General features: G+C 42.2%; 1 protein-coding gene across 8 annotated transcripts in view; it reads right to left on the bottom strand.

The window, feature by feature from the left end:
• Positions 1-16,041, bottom strand: part of SLC23A2 (solute carrier family 23 member 2) — a 147,993-nt gene that overhangs the window by 50,862 nt on the left and 81,090 nt on the right. For all 8 annotated transcript variants that reach the window (XM_008018966.3, XM_037990682.2, XM_037990684.2 and 5 more), the window contains one exon: positions 8,840-8,938. In XM_008018966.3, coding sequence (XP_008017157.1) covers positions 8,840-8,938 — 99 coding nt within the window. The remainder of the gene's footprint in view (positions 1-8,839; positions 8,939-16,041) is intronic.

The following is a 16,041-nucleotide window of genomic DNA, read 5'->3' as shown; positions in this document are numbered from 1 at the left end:
GGCATGAGCAGTCCTTGCGAGAGGCCCCAGATGAAGAAATCTTAGAAAATTTTAAGCACTTTCGAAGAGACAGCACACTGATCTGCCCCTCCCAGCCTACTTCATCCCTGCAGGATCTTTGTACTTTGAAGTTCTATACCTTTCTATCCAAACACTATTGCTCTTAGGTGAAAAGAGGAAAATTCAGAAGTATATAAACACAGTGATTTGAATTCTGTTTAAAAAACAAAACATTAAAAATGTATTGATAGTTTAGGTGACAGGTTTTTTTCTTCTTTTTCCCCTAACACTAGTAAAAAAAATATTTTAAAACATTAAGTGTAGCATGGTTTTTAAGCCAAAATCATCATAAAGACCAGTCACTTTAGGTTAGAGTCCAGCCTCTTCCAATCACCCCCAGCATCAGTTCTGAACTCAGGCAGTATCTGAGCCAAACAGAAAACTCAAGGTAGCCTTGAGTTCCCCAAGAGAACCTCAAAACTGCTCTGGTTTCAAACACCACACAAAGAATCTTTTCTTGGAATTTCTACAGTCATTTCTTGGAATCCAAGACATGTACCTCATTTGAAAATATTTTTTATAACCTAGCAAACAAAGTACTTAACAGAAATAAAATGAAAAGATATCCCACATGGGGAAAATGCTGATTCCATGTGTTCCACATGGAGGTAACAGGGGTTTGGGGTCCAATACCCTTAAACAAAAGAAGGGACACAGTTCACCCTTACCTTCCACGGAAGTAAACGTCTGATGGAAGCTGATATCTGATCTAAACCAAATGTAACTGAATATGACCTTTTGGGTAAAACTTTCTCTTCCGTCCTCAGTCCTCACAAGGGATACTGGCAAATTTACATTGTGTTGAATTTGTTACGATGGATTATGGATGTCTTTAACAACTTGTTGGAAGAAATGGTAGAAAAAGTACGTATGTGTCTGAGGGGTGTGGCATTCAGTGATGTACAATAAAGATTAACTCAGCATGTCTGGGTTGTTCGAACCCTATACATTTCAAAGCAAGAGTTGACTCTTGCCTGGCATGTGGGGGATAACCTGAGCTCCTGGGGTTTCTGCCTCTTAAATGTGTCTTTTTAGGCCCAGTGCAGTGGCTCACACCTGTGGTCCCAGCACTCTGGGATGCTAAGGTGTGAGGATCACTTGAGGCCAGGGTTCAAGAACAGCCTGGGCAACATAATGAGGCCCCTTCTCCAGTTTATACATATTTTTTTTACCTGAAACTTGGCCACACAGTGTCAGCTTGACCTCTGGAGGGGCTGGTGAGTAACTAAAGTTAGCCACACAGGCAGTCAGCCATACCTATACAACAGATCCCCACTTAAAAACACTGGGCACCAAGGCTTGGGTGAGCTTCCCTGGTTGAATGAGTGTTACCAGGTATCACTGCTGGGAAAACTGAACACTGTCTCCATGACTCCACTGCACGAGGATGGCTGCAAGCCTGTGCCTGGTGTCTCCTAGACCCTGACTCTGTGCCTTTTTCCATTTTTTATTTTAATCTGTATCCTTTCTCTGAAAAACAAACAAACGAAAAACAAAAAAACCCTTAACTGTGAGTAAAACAGCTCTGCTGAATTCTCTGAGTCTTCCTCATAAATCTCAGAACCTGATTTGGGACCTTCTGAACTGAGGTCATCATTTTGCTAACACGGTGGATTTACAGAGCTGGGGCTCACGACACAAAGGTCAGCTCAACAGCACCGCATTAGCTGCAGTCACACAGGCGGTGCTGCTGCTCACAAAGTAACATGACAAAGTATTTCATAACAAAGAGAAATGTCTGAAGACAGAATACATAACACTATCATAGACTAGTACAACCTGTCACACAATAATGTAAGCAACATTTTTCTAACAATTCCAAAACCACGATTGTTAATTATAAGGCAGATGAAAAGACTTTTTGGCCAGGTGCAGTGGCTGACATCTGTAATTCCAGCACCTGCCCAGCCAGGTAGATCACCTGAGGTCAGGAGCTCAAGACTAGCCTAGCCAACATGGTGAAACCCTGTCTCTACTAAAAATACAAAAATTAGCTGGGTGTGGTGGCGCACGCCTGTAATCCCAGCTATTCCGGAGGCTGAGGCAGAAGAATTGCTTGAACCCAGGAGACGGAGGTTGCAGTAAGCCGAGATCACACCACTGCACTCTAGCCTGGGCAACAGAGCGAGATTCCGTCACACACACACACACACAAAAAGACAAGACTTTTCGCATCCAGGCAGAGGTTAAGATGTACACACAGGCACATGGGTGCATGCACATGCACACATGCAGACTTTTCTTAGTAGTGAGGGTAGCCCTACAACTCAGAAACAAAACTAGTGTAAAGGTCCACAGCTGGTATTAAAATGATACAGGACGGGGGGGTTGTGTGGTCAAGGGGATCAGACAACACTGTGAGGCAGATGCTGTGCAGCCCCGCCTGATGACAGAAGGACCAGTCTGGCCATTGTGCACTCTGCACACTATGGTGCCACACTCAGTGATCACTGTGTAAACCATGAGCTATTTCAAATACTGCAAAACCAAAAACCTCTAACAAGGTTTCTGCAAACGATGACTACATAAATAACTATGTCACTTTAAAAAGACTTTCCATCTTATTCTATCATCTGAAATAATGTAAAGAACAAAAAAATTACCTGTGCTTCAAAGACTAGAGTGAACTCAGAATGCTGTTCTCTGCCTGGAACCTTCTTAACACTTTTAACTACCTTTGCTCTCTCCTCTGCGGTTCTTTATCTAATGTAGCACCTTTGGGGTCAGTTGTAGTCTCTTTCTCTAGGAAATCATTTCCTCTACAGCAGAGTCAGCACATATTTTTTATAAAGGGTCATACAGTAAATATTTCAATCTTTGGAGTCATATAATTCTGTCACTGTAGCATGGATGCAACCTTAGGCAATAGGTAAACAAAGAAATATGGCTGTGTTCCAGCAAAAGTCTACTGAGAAGAACAGATATTAAACCAAATTTGGCTTGCCAATCCCTGCTGTAGCATTTCAAACTGATTATCATAAAGTAGCATGTACTATTCTCTCGTACATTTCTGTTTTTTACTATATTAATGTATATTTGTGCTTTCTACTTTTTTCTCTTAATCGGGGCCACAAAAGATCAATTTTGGCCAGGCATGGTGGCTCATGTCTATAATTCCAGCACTTTGGGAGACTGAGGTCAGCAGACTACTTGACCTCAGGAGTTTGAGACCAGCCTGGGCAACAAACAGAGACCCTGTCTCCAAAAACAAACAAAAATTAGCTGAGTGTGGTTGCACATGCCAGTGGTCAGCTGCTCAGGAGTCTGAGGTAGGAGCATCACTTGAGCCTGAGAGGTTGAGGCTGCAGTGAGCTGTGATCATGCCACTGCACTCCAGTCTAGGCAACAGAGATCTTGTCTCAAAAAAACAAAACAGGCTGGTGACTCACGTCTGTAATCCCAGCACTTTGGGAGGCCGAGGCAGGCCAATCACTTGAGGTCAGCCTGGCCAACATGGCGAAACCCTGAAACCCTATCTCTACTGAAAATACAAAAATTAGCTGGGTGTGTTGGTGCACACCTGTAGTCCCAGCTACTCAGGAGACTGAGGCAGGGGAATCACTTCAACCCAGGAGGCGGAGGCTGCAGTGAGCCGAGATCGCGCCACTGCACTCCAGCCTGGGTGATAGAGTGAGACTCTGTCTCAAAAACAAAAACCAAAAAACCCAAAAATATCAATTTCATTATTCTTTTCAACAAGCCAGCTTTTGAGTTCTAGTTAAACATGGTAGATTGACCACATGTATCTTTTCTTCTAAGTCCTAAAAACACAGAAGGAATAAATATGATACACATCTACAAGGACAAAGCAAAGAGGAGATCAAGAAAATGAGATTAACTTTTTTTTTTTTTTTTAAATATGGAAAGTGTTTGGATGCTGTGTGACCAATTTGGGAGAGGGAAGGAATGCACAAGCTGGGTACTAATAGAAGGATGCTATGAAGAGGTGGGCTGGCTGACCAGCAGAACCCCAGAAAGTGCTATGCTTGCAAGCACTAGACAGGGTAGCAATGGGGAGAGGACAGGTCTTAACCCTGCAAACTGGTCAGACAGTGTGTTAACTACTGCTGTCCTCCTCCTTCAAGAAACAAACGTGTATGGTCTGAAGAATATAAACTGGAAAGCCCTTAGGCTGAGGAACACCACACAGCGATCAAGGAAAACATCAGCAGCAGGATACTCATCTGCTTCCAGAATGCCAGAACCCAGGTCACAGAAACCAGACTTATACCCACAGGAGACTACACGATTCCTTTCTAGAGAAAGCTGATCAGCCCCAAAGACAAGACAGTGACATGTATACATCCTACAGAGACAACACGGCTTTCCACCTGGTCACTTAAGGGCAGGCCCACAATTAGATAAACTTCATTACACGTAAAGACCTCACGATCCTATCGTTTATTGCCTCCTATCCTGGGACAGTGAAGAAAGACTAAAAAAATGAAGGCAAAGAAACAGAAAATATAATCAATGTAGTATTTTTTAAAAAGCTTAAAATAAAAACTATCTTCAGAAAAATAAAGTTACTTCAATTGTGGGAGACAAAGAATGCTTTTTAAATACTTTAGCCAATAAACAAAACCAAAAAACAATAAAAGAGGTCTCAGAAATTAAGCACAGGATAGTTTTTTAAAACTCAACAGAAGGGTTGGAAATCAAAGGTAGCTCTCAAAAATAAAAAAAAGACAAATATAAATAAGAGTAAGTGTTAAATGTCAGAACAAGGAAAAAAGAATATAGAAATTAACCAAAGAAATAAGAAAAATAGGCCGGGCGTGGTGGCTCAAGCCTGTAATCCCAGCACTTTGGGAGGCCGAGACGGGCAGATCACAAGGTCAGGAGATCGAGACCATCCTGGCTAACACAGTGAAACCCCATCTCTACTAAAAAAACACACACAAAAAAAAACTGGCCGGGCGAGGTGGCGGGCGCCTGTAGTCCCAGCTACTCGGGAGGCTGAGGCAGGAGAATGGTGTAAACCCGGGAGGCAGAGCTTGCAGTAAACTGAGATCCGGCCACTGCACTCCGGCCTGGGCGACAGAGTGAGACTCCGTCTCAAAAAAAAAAAAAAGAAATAAGAAAAATTTAAGAAATAAAGGACATGTTAACAAATTAGAAGGACACTACAGTATTCAATAGATTAATGAAAAAATGCATTTTGAAAACACAATAAAACAATCATTCTTACTAAGGAAGACCTTAAAATTCAAACAGACATTTAAGGAAAACTGGAAATAAACATGAGTTTACATAATTTGGCCAGATGGAAAGGAAGAAAAATACAAAAAATGTGAAAGTATGAGAAGCACAAGGAAGAACTGATAAGCTGAGAAACAGAGTAAGGGATGAAAAGACTGGAATGAAAAAACTCGGTGCTAAGAAGAAAAAGAAAAGGTTAAAGAGAACTGATAGCTGGAGGAGGCAGGCAACGAACAAACAAAACATGCATAACTGCAGCTCCCAAATCAGAAACCAAAAGAATAGACTGGAATTAATATTTAAAGATACAATTCCTGAGATAACAGCAGCCCCGAAGCTAAACATTGAAAGTGTCAGGAAAAACTGGCCCAGAAAAGGATATACACGTGGCTCTTGAGCATGTCTAAAGAGATGCAGCCTCACTAATGAAAAATCAGGATGAAACTACAGTGACAAACCTAAGCTGAGGGAGATTCTACAAAGTAATCCTGCTTCCTGAGAGCCTTCAGCAATTTTTGGCCGGGTATGGTGGCTCACGCCTGTAATCTCAGCACTTTGGGAGGCCAAGGTGGATGAATCACCTGAGGTCAGGAGTTTGAGACCAGCCTGGCCAACACAGTAAATCCCCAACTTTACTAAAAATACAAAAAAATTAGCCTGGTGTGACAGTGTATGCCTCTGGTCCCAACTACTCAGGAGGCTGAGGTAGGAGAATCGCTTGAACCGGGGAGGCAGAGATTGCAGTGAGCTGAGACTGGGTCACTGCATTCCAGCCTGGGTGACACAGTGAGACTCTGTTTCAAGGAAAAAACAAAACAAAAAAAAACAAACAAAAAAAACCAGTCAGCTGAGGGTCTGGCCTAATGATTAGCATTTTATTTTATTTTATTTTATTTTATTTTATTTTATTTTATTTTATTTTATTTTATTTTATTTATTTATTTCGAGTCAGAGTCGCACTCTGTCACCCAGGCTGGAGGGTAGTGGCGCCATCTCGGCTCACTGCAACCTCTGCCTCCTGGGTTCAGGTGATTCTCCTGCCTCAGCTTCCCAAGTAGCTGCAACCACAGGCGTGCGACACCACTCCCGGCTAATTTTTGTATTTTTAGTAGAGACAGGGTTTTGTCATGTTGGCCAGACCGGTCTTGAACTCCTGACCTCAAGTAATCCACCCATTTCAGCCTCCCAAAGTGCTGTGATTGCAGGAGTGAGCCACCACGCCCAGCCCAACTAGCACTATTTAATATGTGGCAGCTCTTCTCACTGTCCTCTTCATAAAGTAAAAAAAATGGCCAGGAAAATATGAAGGTACTCCATTTGATCGGTATTCAAGGAAATGCAAATGTATCAATGTTTAGACAATGAAAAAATGTTCATCCAAACTGGAAAATAAACATTTAGCATAAATGTGCTAGAGACATTTTCCCTACAACTGGATCCCTCCCATCAGTACAACGTAAAGCTAAGCCCCAAAGTGTTAATGCTCGTTACTATTTATTTCTAAAGACGGTCTCCAGACAGAGAAGGAGGAAGTCTGAACACACGACAGCCTGGAATCATGGCATACGGGATTATACGTGGCCCCACCAAGTCTGTGAAGAAGCCCTTTGTTACAACATAGGCCGTGTGAAAGCTGCGGCCCGGCGGTGTGGGACATGCCTCAGCTGCAGACCGCAAGCACTGATCCACATGCCAAACACCACTGCACTAACCTCTGAGGAGCAGCTTGGAACTCCGCACTTCTGGAATTTCAATATCTCTGCATGAATCTACTTTAATTAACCTCCATAAAATTTATAATAGCTCCAAGCAGTAGGAAAATAATAACAATATTAGCTGAGAGACAAAAAAGAAATTTCCATATCCCAGACCGGAATTTTGTTTAAAAGGGCATAAAATTTGGTTATTCCAGACTTTCAATACAATGTATTTGTTCTTAATCACTTTAGTGATTACACTGTGCACTCACCATGCTAATACCCAAGTCAGGTACTATATTTGTATGTGTCAACTTCTGGGTGGTCTGTCATTAGAATACACAGTATACACTGTCTACAGTATAATACAGTGGTTCCAGAATAGAATTTCTCATTACATAAATTGTTTAGTTTCTTATTATGTAAGTTGAAAATCAGTAAATTTTCATAGTATAAATAAAACCTGTGTTTAAAATCTACAAGTAAAACTCAAATGAAAGTCTTAGAGCTGTGTTACAATTTGGAAATATCAGATTATTTAACTTTTCATGTGTTACACACCATGGCAGATACAAGGAAAAAAGAAACCGGGATATCTGGACCTACTTTGTTTTATTTTTATTTATGAATTTATTTATTTTGTTTTTTTAGAGACAGGGTCTTACTCTGTCTTCCCAGTTAGAGTGCAGAGGCATGATCAAAGCTCACTGTAGCCTCAAACTCTTAGGCTCAAACAAACCTCCTGCTCCCTGAGTAGCTGCCACTCTAGGCACATATCATCACATCTGGATAATTATTTCCTTCTTTCTTTCTTTCTTTCTTCCTTCCTTCCTTTCTTCCTTCCTTCCTTCTTCCTTCCTTCCTTTCTTTCCTTCCTTCTTTCTCTCTCTCTCTTTCCTTGTTTCCTTCTTTCCTTCCTTCTTTCCTTCCTTTCCTTTCCTTCCTTTCTTTCCTTCCTTTCCTTTCCTTCCTTTCCTTTCCTTCCTTTCCTTTCCTTCCTTTCCTTTCTTCCTTCCTTCCTTTCCTTTCCTTCCTTCCTTTCCTTTCCTCCCTCCCTCCCTTCCTTCCTTCCTTTCTTTCTTTCTTTTTTATTTTTTTGTAGAGACAGGATCTTGCTATGTTGCCCAGGCTGGTCTCAAACTCCTGGGCTCAAGCAGTCTTCCCGCCTCAGCCTCCCAAAGTGTTGGGACTATAGGTGTGAGCCACTGTGCACAGATTGGAGCCACTTTGGGCAACTCTTTCCTGACCTTTATGGTCACAAAGTCTGACCATTCAAGGAGATGGAATGAGGCACAGAGCAAAACAAAAATAAACAACAAAAAAACACAAACACAATTCTCCCCACCTTAGTGTGCCATCTCCATTGGTACACAAGGTGCCAAAAGTGCTAAGGTCAAAGCTCAAAGGCATTTTCATAGGCTGCATAAACCACTTGCTGATTTCCCTTATTCTCTTATTTACTGCACATGTATATGTAACAGGCACGATGCTAATAACTTCACATACATATTATTTCATTCAATCCTCACAACAACCCTAAGATAGATGTTGATATTTTTATTCCCATTTTAGAGACAGGGAACTGAGGCCCAGAGAACTTCTATGATTTCCTCACTCTGACTCATATTTGCACCCAGACCTGATGTCAGACCTCGAGCTCTTAACCACTTCCCTCTGGCGTCTTGGCCAAGGCCTTTTTAAATTTCTATTCCCTATGGCCCCTCCTGCTTACCTGATGAAGAGAACACACCCTCTTGGGGATCAGAGACCAAGCCCCAAACGAAGGACACGCAGGTGCCCGCAAGGGATTTGGATCCAGGGCAGCACTTGTGGGAGGGGATGGTGGTAGGAGTGGTGACACGGGGTGAGGGAAGGGGTACCTTTTCTGCAATGCCGTTTTCCGTAGTGTAGATCGCCATGAGCTCGGTGTCCTCATTGTCCTGCTCACCGCTGGAGGTGGCGCCTCCATTTATCACCACCTGCAGAGATAATCCACTTAGAGGCTGTTTCAGCGTGAACCACATTTTCCCCCTCAAAAGCCTTTTGTAATTCTCCTGGTGAGTGCATGATCAGTCATGGTTTTGATGGAGAAACATACTCCATGTACCAGATGGGGAGGCTGCCTGAGCAGAAGGCTCAGCCGGGGAAAACAGAAATAAAACCCCAGGACAACCTCAGCAGGGGCACCCCCATATCCTCCAGGGCAAGGGAAGTTTGGCTCAGAGGCTCATGCTGTTTGTGGACAAGGCCCTGGCTGAACAGGTGAGAGTACCCTGAGCTGCCTCAGTTAAGATCCCTGCCCACATAACCACCCGAGGCTGACTTCCTGCCCCTAGAAGGGGAAATGTTCTAGCTGGAGGAACTCAAACTCTGCTGTTCACCGAAGTAAACCAGCCCCCTGGAGAGCACTCCTCACTAAGGGGCTACACTACCATCCCGGGTTCTGCCGGACAGTAGCAAGAGCCATAAAATGTTTTTACTTTTTAGCCAAATGGTTCCACTTCTATGAATCTATCCTGGAGAACAATATTGAGAACAAAAGCTTTAACCCAAAGAAAGTAATCACTGTTTGTAATAACAAATAACTAGATTTTGGTTTTTAGGTTTTGTTGTCGTTGTTGTTGTTTTGTTTTGTTTTTGAGACGATGTCTCGCCCTGTCACCCAGGGTGAAGTGCAGTGTCGCAGTCTCGGCTCACTGCAACCTCCGCCTCCCAGGTTCAAGAAATTCTCCTGCCTCAGCCTCCTGAGTAACTGGAATTACAGGCGCCCGCCATGACACCTGGCTAATTTTGATATTATTAGTAGAGACGGGGTTTCACCATGTTGGTTGGGCTGGTCTGAACTCCTGACCTCAGGTGATCCACCCACCTCAGCCTCCCAAAGTGCTGGGATTACAGGCATGAGCCACTGCACATGGCCCAAATAACTAGTTATAGCCCACTGACACCCAGAATACTACAAGGAAAAAGATTTTTACACAAGGTAATATCAAGGAAAATGCACATGTAATAAATATTAAGGTAACTGCATATATGGTTGACAGTGCAACTACATTTAAAAACTACAGATTAAAAAAGTATACAAAAAGTTCAAATTCCAGCATTGTGAAATACACTAAAAGCAAGCAGAAGACAAGTGATGGCCTAGGAGAAAATACAGTGCAGCAGATACAAAAAGGGTCAGTATCAATATTCATAAAGAACACCTCAAACCAATAATAAAACCAAACAATCCAATTCATCCCTGAGAGGTCTAAGGAAAAAAGATGGAGATGAAATGGGCAAGGGCTAGGAATACATCATTCATAGAAGAAAAACATATATACAATAAAACACATGAAAAGCTGTTCTACATCATTTTAAATTATGGAAATAATGATTAAAATTTTATTTTTAGAAAAACAAATTTAGAGAGAAACTTAAAAAAACGGAATCAGGTGTTGACCAAGGTATGGGGGAGAGTTACTCTCCTGTGTTCTTGGAGAGAATCTGCTCTTGGTGGAATGGCCTTCGTGGAGGGAAATTTGGCAATGGGATTTAAAAACAGGTATTTCTGTGGATCCAGCAATTATACTGATAGAAGCTTATCCTCTAGAAATATCCATGCAGGTAATATGCAGGTTTAAGGATGATCACTGCTATAATTTATGAAATACTGAATACTTGGGGACAACACAAATATTCATCAAAAAGACATGGTTACACTATTATACACTCATTTAGAGGAGATATTCAGTCATTAAAAATAATAAAGCACCAGACACGGTGGCTCAGGCCTGTAATCCTGGCACTTTGGAAGGCTGAGGCAGGTGGATAACCTGAGGTCAGGAGTTCGAGACCAGCTGGCCAACACAGTGAAACCCCGATTCTACTAAAAATACAAAAATAACCCAGGCATGATGTTGCACATCTGTAGTCCCAGCTACTCAGGAGGCTGAGGCAGGAGAACTGCTGGAACATGAAAGGAGGGGGCTGCAGTGAGCCCAGATCGCGCCATTGCACTCCAGCCTGGGTGACAGAGCAAGACATCAACTCTAAATAAATAAATAAATAAATAAATAAATAAATAGCTGATGTGCTAATTAAAAAAAAACAAACAAACAAAACTCCAAGAAAAAAACAATAAGCCTAGAATTATCCCAACTGAGCTAAAAAAGAAAATTGTAATGACCTCACCACTTGTCTAAAAAGGACAGAAAAGGATACAGGAAAATCACAACCAGTAGAAGGGTGCTGCCTTAGGGACAAGAACAGCAATAGCAGACACCTTTCATTTTTTTACTCCCAACCCTTTGTAAGTGTTGGATCTTTTATGATCAGGAAGTATTTGTGTTATTGGTATACTGCTTTTTAAAAACATAATTTTAAAAAAAGACATACTTCAAAATGCTAACAGTGGTTATTCTTAATTGGTAGGGCCAGCCAACTTTTTCCCCTTTTTATATTTTGGTAATTTCCTAAAATGAGTAAGTACAATTTATTTTGATAACAGGGAAGAAATTTAAGACTAAAATCCTAGCAGCACAGCTTGGATTGAGGAGGTCCAGAGAGATTCCCACTTCATGTGTTTTTGTAGTGAAGGAAATCAGGGCGGTGAAAAATTAGGTTTCTCATTCAAGGTCATACAGATTATAACCTAGTCTGAAGTGGATTTTTAAGTATGCCAGAGAGGCCAGGCGCAGTGGCTCATGCCTGTAATCCCAGCACTTTGGGAGGCCATGGCAGGCAGATCACCTGAGATCAGGAGTTCGAGACCAGCCTAGCCAACATGGCAAAAAATCTCTACTAAAAATACAAAAATTAGCTGGGCGTGGTGATAGGCACCTGTAATCTCAGCTACTCGAGAGGATAAGGTAGGAGAATCACTTGAACCCAGGAGGTGGAGGTTGCAACGAGCCAAGATTGTGCCACTGCACTCCAGCCTGGTCAACAGAGCAAGACTCCATCTCAAAAAATAAAAAATAAAATAAAATAAAAATAAAAAGTATGCCAAAGATCTCAATTAATTAGTACATACTCATACAGAGCAGAATTCTTTTACATTTCTTCAAATAAAGACCTGCTTTTAAAATTATTTCTCAAACATGTTATAGTTTTTTACACAAGCCAACTGAGTTTGTGGAGCTGGTTTGCCTATAAAAACTGGCTGCTGGGAGGATACACATTCCTGGCCAAGTTCAGGTCCACGAAATGAAACTCTTAAGAGAGAACTGTGCTCCAAGTCGTATCGCAGCAGTGCTCAACCCGCTGAGAAGCCAAGAGCAACACGCTCTCAGGATGAACTCTCTTAAAACACGGATTAGTTACTAAATCATCAGAAAAACCCAGATATGACTGAAAGTCCTACTCTAGCCAAACTAACCTTCAACAGCATTTATCTCGGGTTGCTGCAGGGAACAGCAGCTTTACCAGTATGGGGTTTCCTTTGCGGGAGATGAAAATGTTTTGGAATAAAATGGAGAAGGCTATACAACACTGTGAGGGTGTTAAAATATCACCGAATTGTTCACTTTAATTTCATGTTATGCAAACTTCACCTTGATACATAAAAAAAAAATCATCTGTATACATGGCACCAAGAAGATAGATTTTGGAATGAGTCAGCAATTCCTACTGCTCCCCTGACACATTCCACTCCCTACTTATACACACACAAATAAGTACAGATGATCCCCAACTTACAATTATTAAACTTAGGATTTTTTGACTTTACAGTGGTGCAAAAGTGGTGCGTATTCAGTAGAAACTGTCAAGTACCCATACAACCACTCTGCTTTTCACTTCAGTATTCAAGAAACTGCAAGAGATATTCAACACTTTACCATAAAATAGGCTTTGTGTTAGATGCTTTTGCCTAACTACAGGCCAATGTAAGGGTTCTGAGCACATGTGAGGTACGTGAGGTTAAGCTATGAAATGCCAGTAGGTTAGGTGTATTAAATGCATTTTAGGAGTGTAACTCTGTCGTAAGTCAAGGAACATCTGTATTATAAAATGTAGACACTCCGAAGCCTAGAAAAAAAGCTCACATATTCATTCATTCAACAAATTGTGGTTGTATCCCAGGCAGTGAGAATGCAGTCCTGCCTCCCTGCAGGAGCTCAGTCCAGACTGAGTGCCCTGCCAAGGAATTCTGCTGTTACACAGGAGGCAGTCAGTAGTCACAATGAAATGCCAAGAACAGGAGTGCCACAATCAGATGCTTGCACTGGACAGCCACTCAGTGCGGCAGGAGAGTGGAAGGGTAGGGTAAAGGAATGACTCTTTGGCACACGAGGAGACAGTAGCCGGGCCAAGGTGTTAACGGCGGTCTGGGAAAGACGGTCAGCTTCAGGAGAGAGCAATGATGTGGACTTAATGCCCCCCAAAGATTGTCTGGATGGGAGCTCTGTGGTGAGTACAGGAGAGAGATATCATCACAGCACAGCAGGGGGCATGGGGATAAAGTGTCCAGGCTCCTGTCTGGGTTTCTCAGCTGGGAAGCTGGGTGGACAGAGGTGCCAGTCCCAAAGAGACTGGTGGAGGTAGGGGTGGAGTGTTTGTAAGCCAATTCAAAATGTGTTTGACCCACAGGAATCATCCAAAAAAGGAAGCTTTACTTTGCCAGGCTAGTCCAGGAAGTTTATTTAACTGTAAATACTACTGACCTAGATAATCTATGGTTTGCACAGGTCCAGCTGTCCCTGGGGACCTCAGAGCCCAGCCTCCCCCTGCTACCCTCCTGTTGCACAGCTGAGACATAGCTCTTCTCTCCATGCTACCCCTGTCCTCTAAGGAAGCCTGTAATTAGATGGGGACACCAGCTGGAAATGCTCTTCTCTTACTGGCTGGTCTCTGATCTGCTTGCGTGCAGAGGGCTGCCTAAATGATTCCTGCCTAAATGGTTCTTACAGATGAAGAGTTCTACTGGAAGTACTAGTCTATTTTACTAATATTTTTTCCTTTGGCTTATTAAAATAGATATTCTAATGGTCTACTTTTAATGCAAAATTTAATTTTAAAAATCAAACGGCAAAAATCAGTTCTTGAGGACTGAATTTTTTTATGGGAAAAGGATTAAAACGTTGATGGTAGTATCAAAGCTTCCTATTTTGGAACTTGTAAATATTATTTTAACTGGGAAATAAAACATGTCTTGGGAAGCTTTCTAAACTTAATAAAGTCTGTTTTTCTTTTGGGTAACTAATAGATAACAGAAGAATCTTGACATCATTCACCTCAGGAAATTGATCAAGTTTTTATAAAAATACCAGCAGATTAGTATAACCCTTTTGGGAACAAGATGTCCTTTCTTCTCCAAAACTGTCTTAAACTAAACTCATGGCCTTAAGTTTTGTCTTCTAAACTAATATTGTACAATCACTCAATTAGCTACGAAAGGAGGTTTTCTCTGCCTAACCAACAAGATGATTTTGTTTGTCTCCAATATGTAATTGCATTTCCATTGTACTTGTTGAACAACGGACACATTTCCACACTCAAAGTCAAGTCTTACACTTTGACTTTGAGTGTGGAAATGTATCCATTGCTTAATAAATACAGTGTCTTTTTTGCTTGTGTTTTATTTCTACTAAACTAAGACAATGGTATTAAAGTATTTATTTCTAAACAGTTCTCCTGAGATGGTCAGAGGTATAGGAAGCAGGAGTGACAGAAGTCATTGCCTAGGGGTGTCAGTATCACAGCAGTGCCAGGCAAAACTGACAGTTGTATGTGCCCACATTTCTCAAGCAGAAGTGACAGTGCATGTGCTGCTTACTGACACCTGTCAAGCAGAGGGCACTGGCACCTACGAAACCCCACACCTCCTATGAGAGTGTTCAGAACTCAATTTCTCACTTATTCAGGATGTGGTCATAATTCATCCACACTGTAACATGTCTGGCCACTAAGAAAACCCCTTTATACTAAGCCAATCACTTTCAGAATAGTAATCGTTCCCCAAATTTCTGCTTTCTATTCTTTTAACAGAAAGGTAACACATACTGTTATCAATCCCTCTCTTCAATGCGTGCACACACCATTATTTCCTCTTGAATCCAAATCTACTCCACAATTAAAATGCGTTTTGAATACAGAATAAAGATAATAGATTAGTGTTTCCCAGCCTTTACTCCAAGCTCCTTTACTATGAACATGAAGACTGCCCACCTACTTTCATTATTAGAAATTTCAAAATTAATCACTATAAAAAATAAGTTCAAGTGAGTATAGTACAACATATTCTAAACACCCAAAGCTTGTCAATCTTAGATTACATCATCTCTAAAAGATGCGGCAGCAGATAGATCTAACATGACACTAGCGACCTTGCATCTGGCTCATGCAGCAAAGCCTCTAATTTTGTTTTCACTGCCTCTTCCAACAGGACGGCTCCTGTAACTCCCCAGTGCAGGTGATGCTGCTGGATGGCTCGGCCTCCACCACCCGCCTGACCCAGCCTGGTCTTCTTAGGGCCGCCTTCTCCAGAAGGCTAAGGCTGTGGTAGCCAGAAGCACCTTGGGGGTTCCAGCTGCATCTCACCTGTCCCTCAGCAGGGCAACAAGAGGAGGCAGAAGGAGCCTTACCTCTCCCCGTGCCGGCCCACAGCAGAGCTCGGGCGGGTGATGTGTCTGCCATGGCCCATGCTGAAATACTCTGCAGTATGTGTTCCTCCCACACCCCAGGCAGGTGGTGCTGGTGGCTGCTACTGTCTGCCTGGCACATATTCATGCCTGGCACTAGGCTGGACACTTCAAACATCTTCCTGCTAGGTGAGGTTTCTAAGAGAATCCTGGGGATTCCGTCCCCAGATGGATTCAAGAACAGATCCGGAGGCCACGCAGCACATGACAGCACTCCACCCAAAACGGACCACCCTCTCCCATTCTTTCCAGCTGCTAACACATTACAGATAACAAACCCACGTCTCTACAATGTAAAGAATATGGAAGGGACACAAATCCAACAAGAAAAGGGCTAACATCCCAATAGGAAAATGACTAAGGAAATAAACATGCTTCCTGAACAGTGAAAAGATGCTCAACCTTACTCATAAGAAGATATACATTAAAACTGTGATGAGAGGCCAGGTGCAGTGGCT

This window comes from Chlorocebus sabaeus, chromosome 2 (genome assembly GCF_047675955.1).
Source record: "Chlorocebus sabaeus isolate Y175 chromosome 2, mChlSab1.0.hap1, whole genome shotgun sequence".
Classification (NCBI taxonomy): Eukaryota; Metazoa; Chordata; class Mammalia; order Primates; family Cercopithecidae; genus Chlorocebus; species Chlorocebus sabaeus.
Note: the sequence above shows the minus strand (reverse complement) of the source record. Positions and strands in the feature narration are given on the sequence as shown.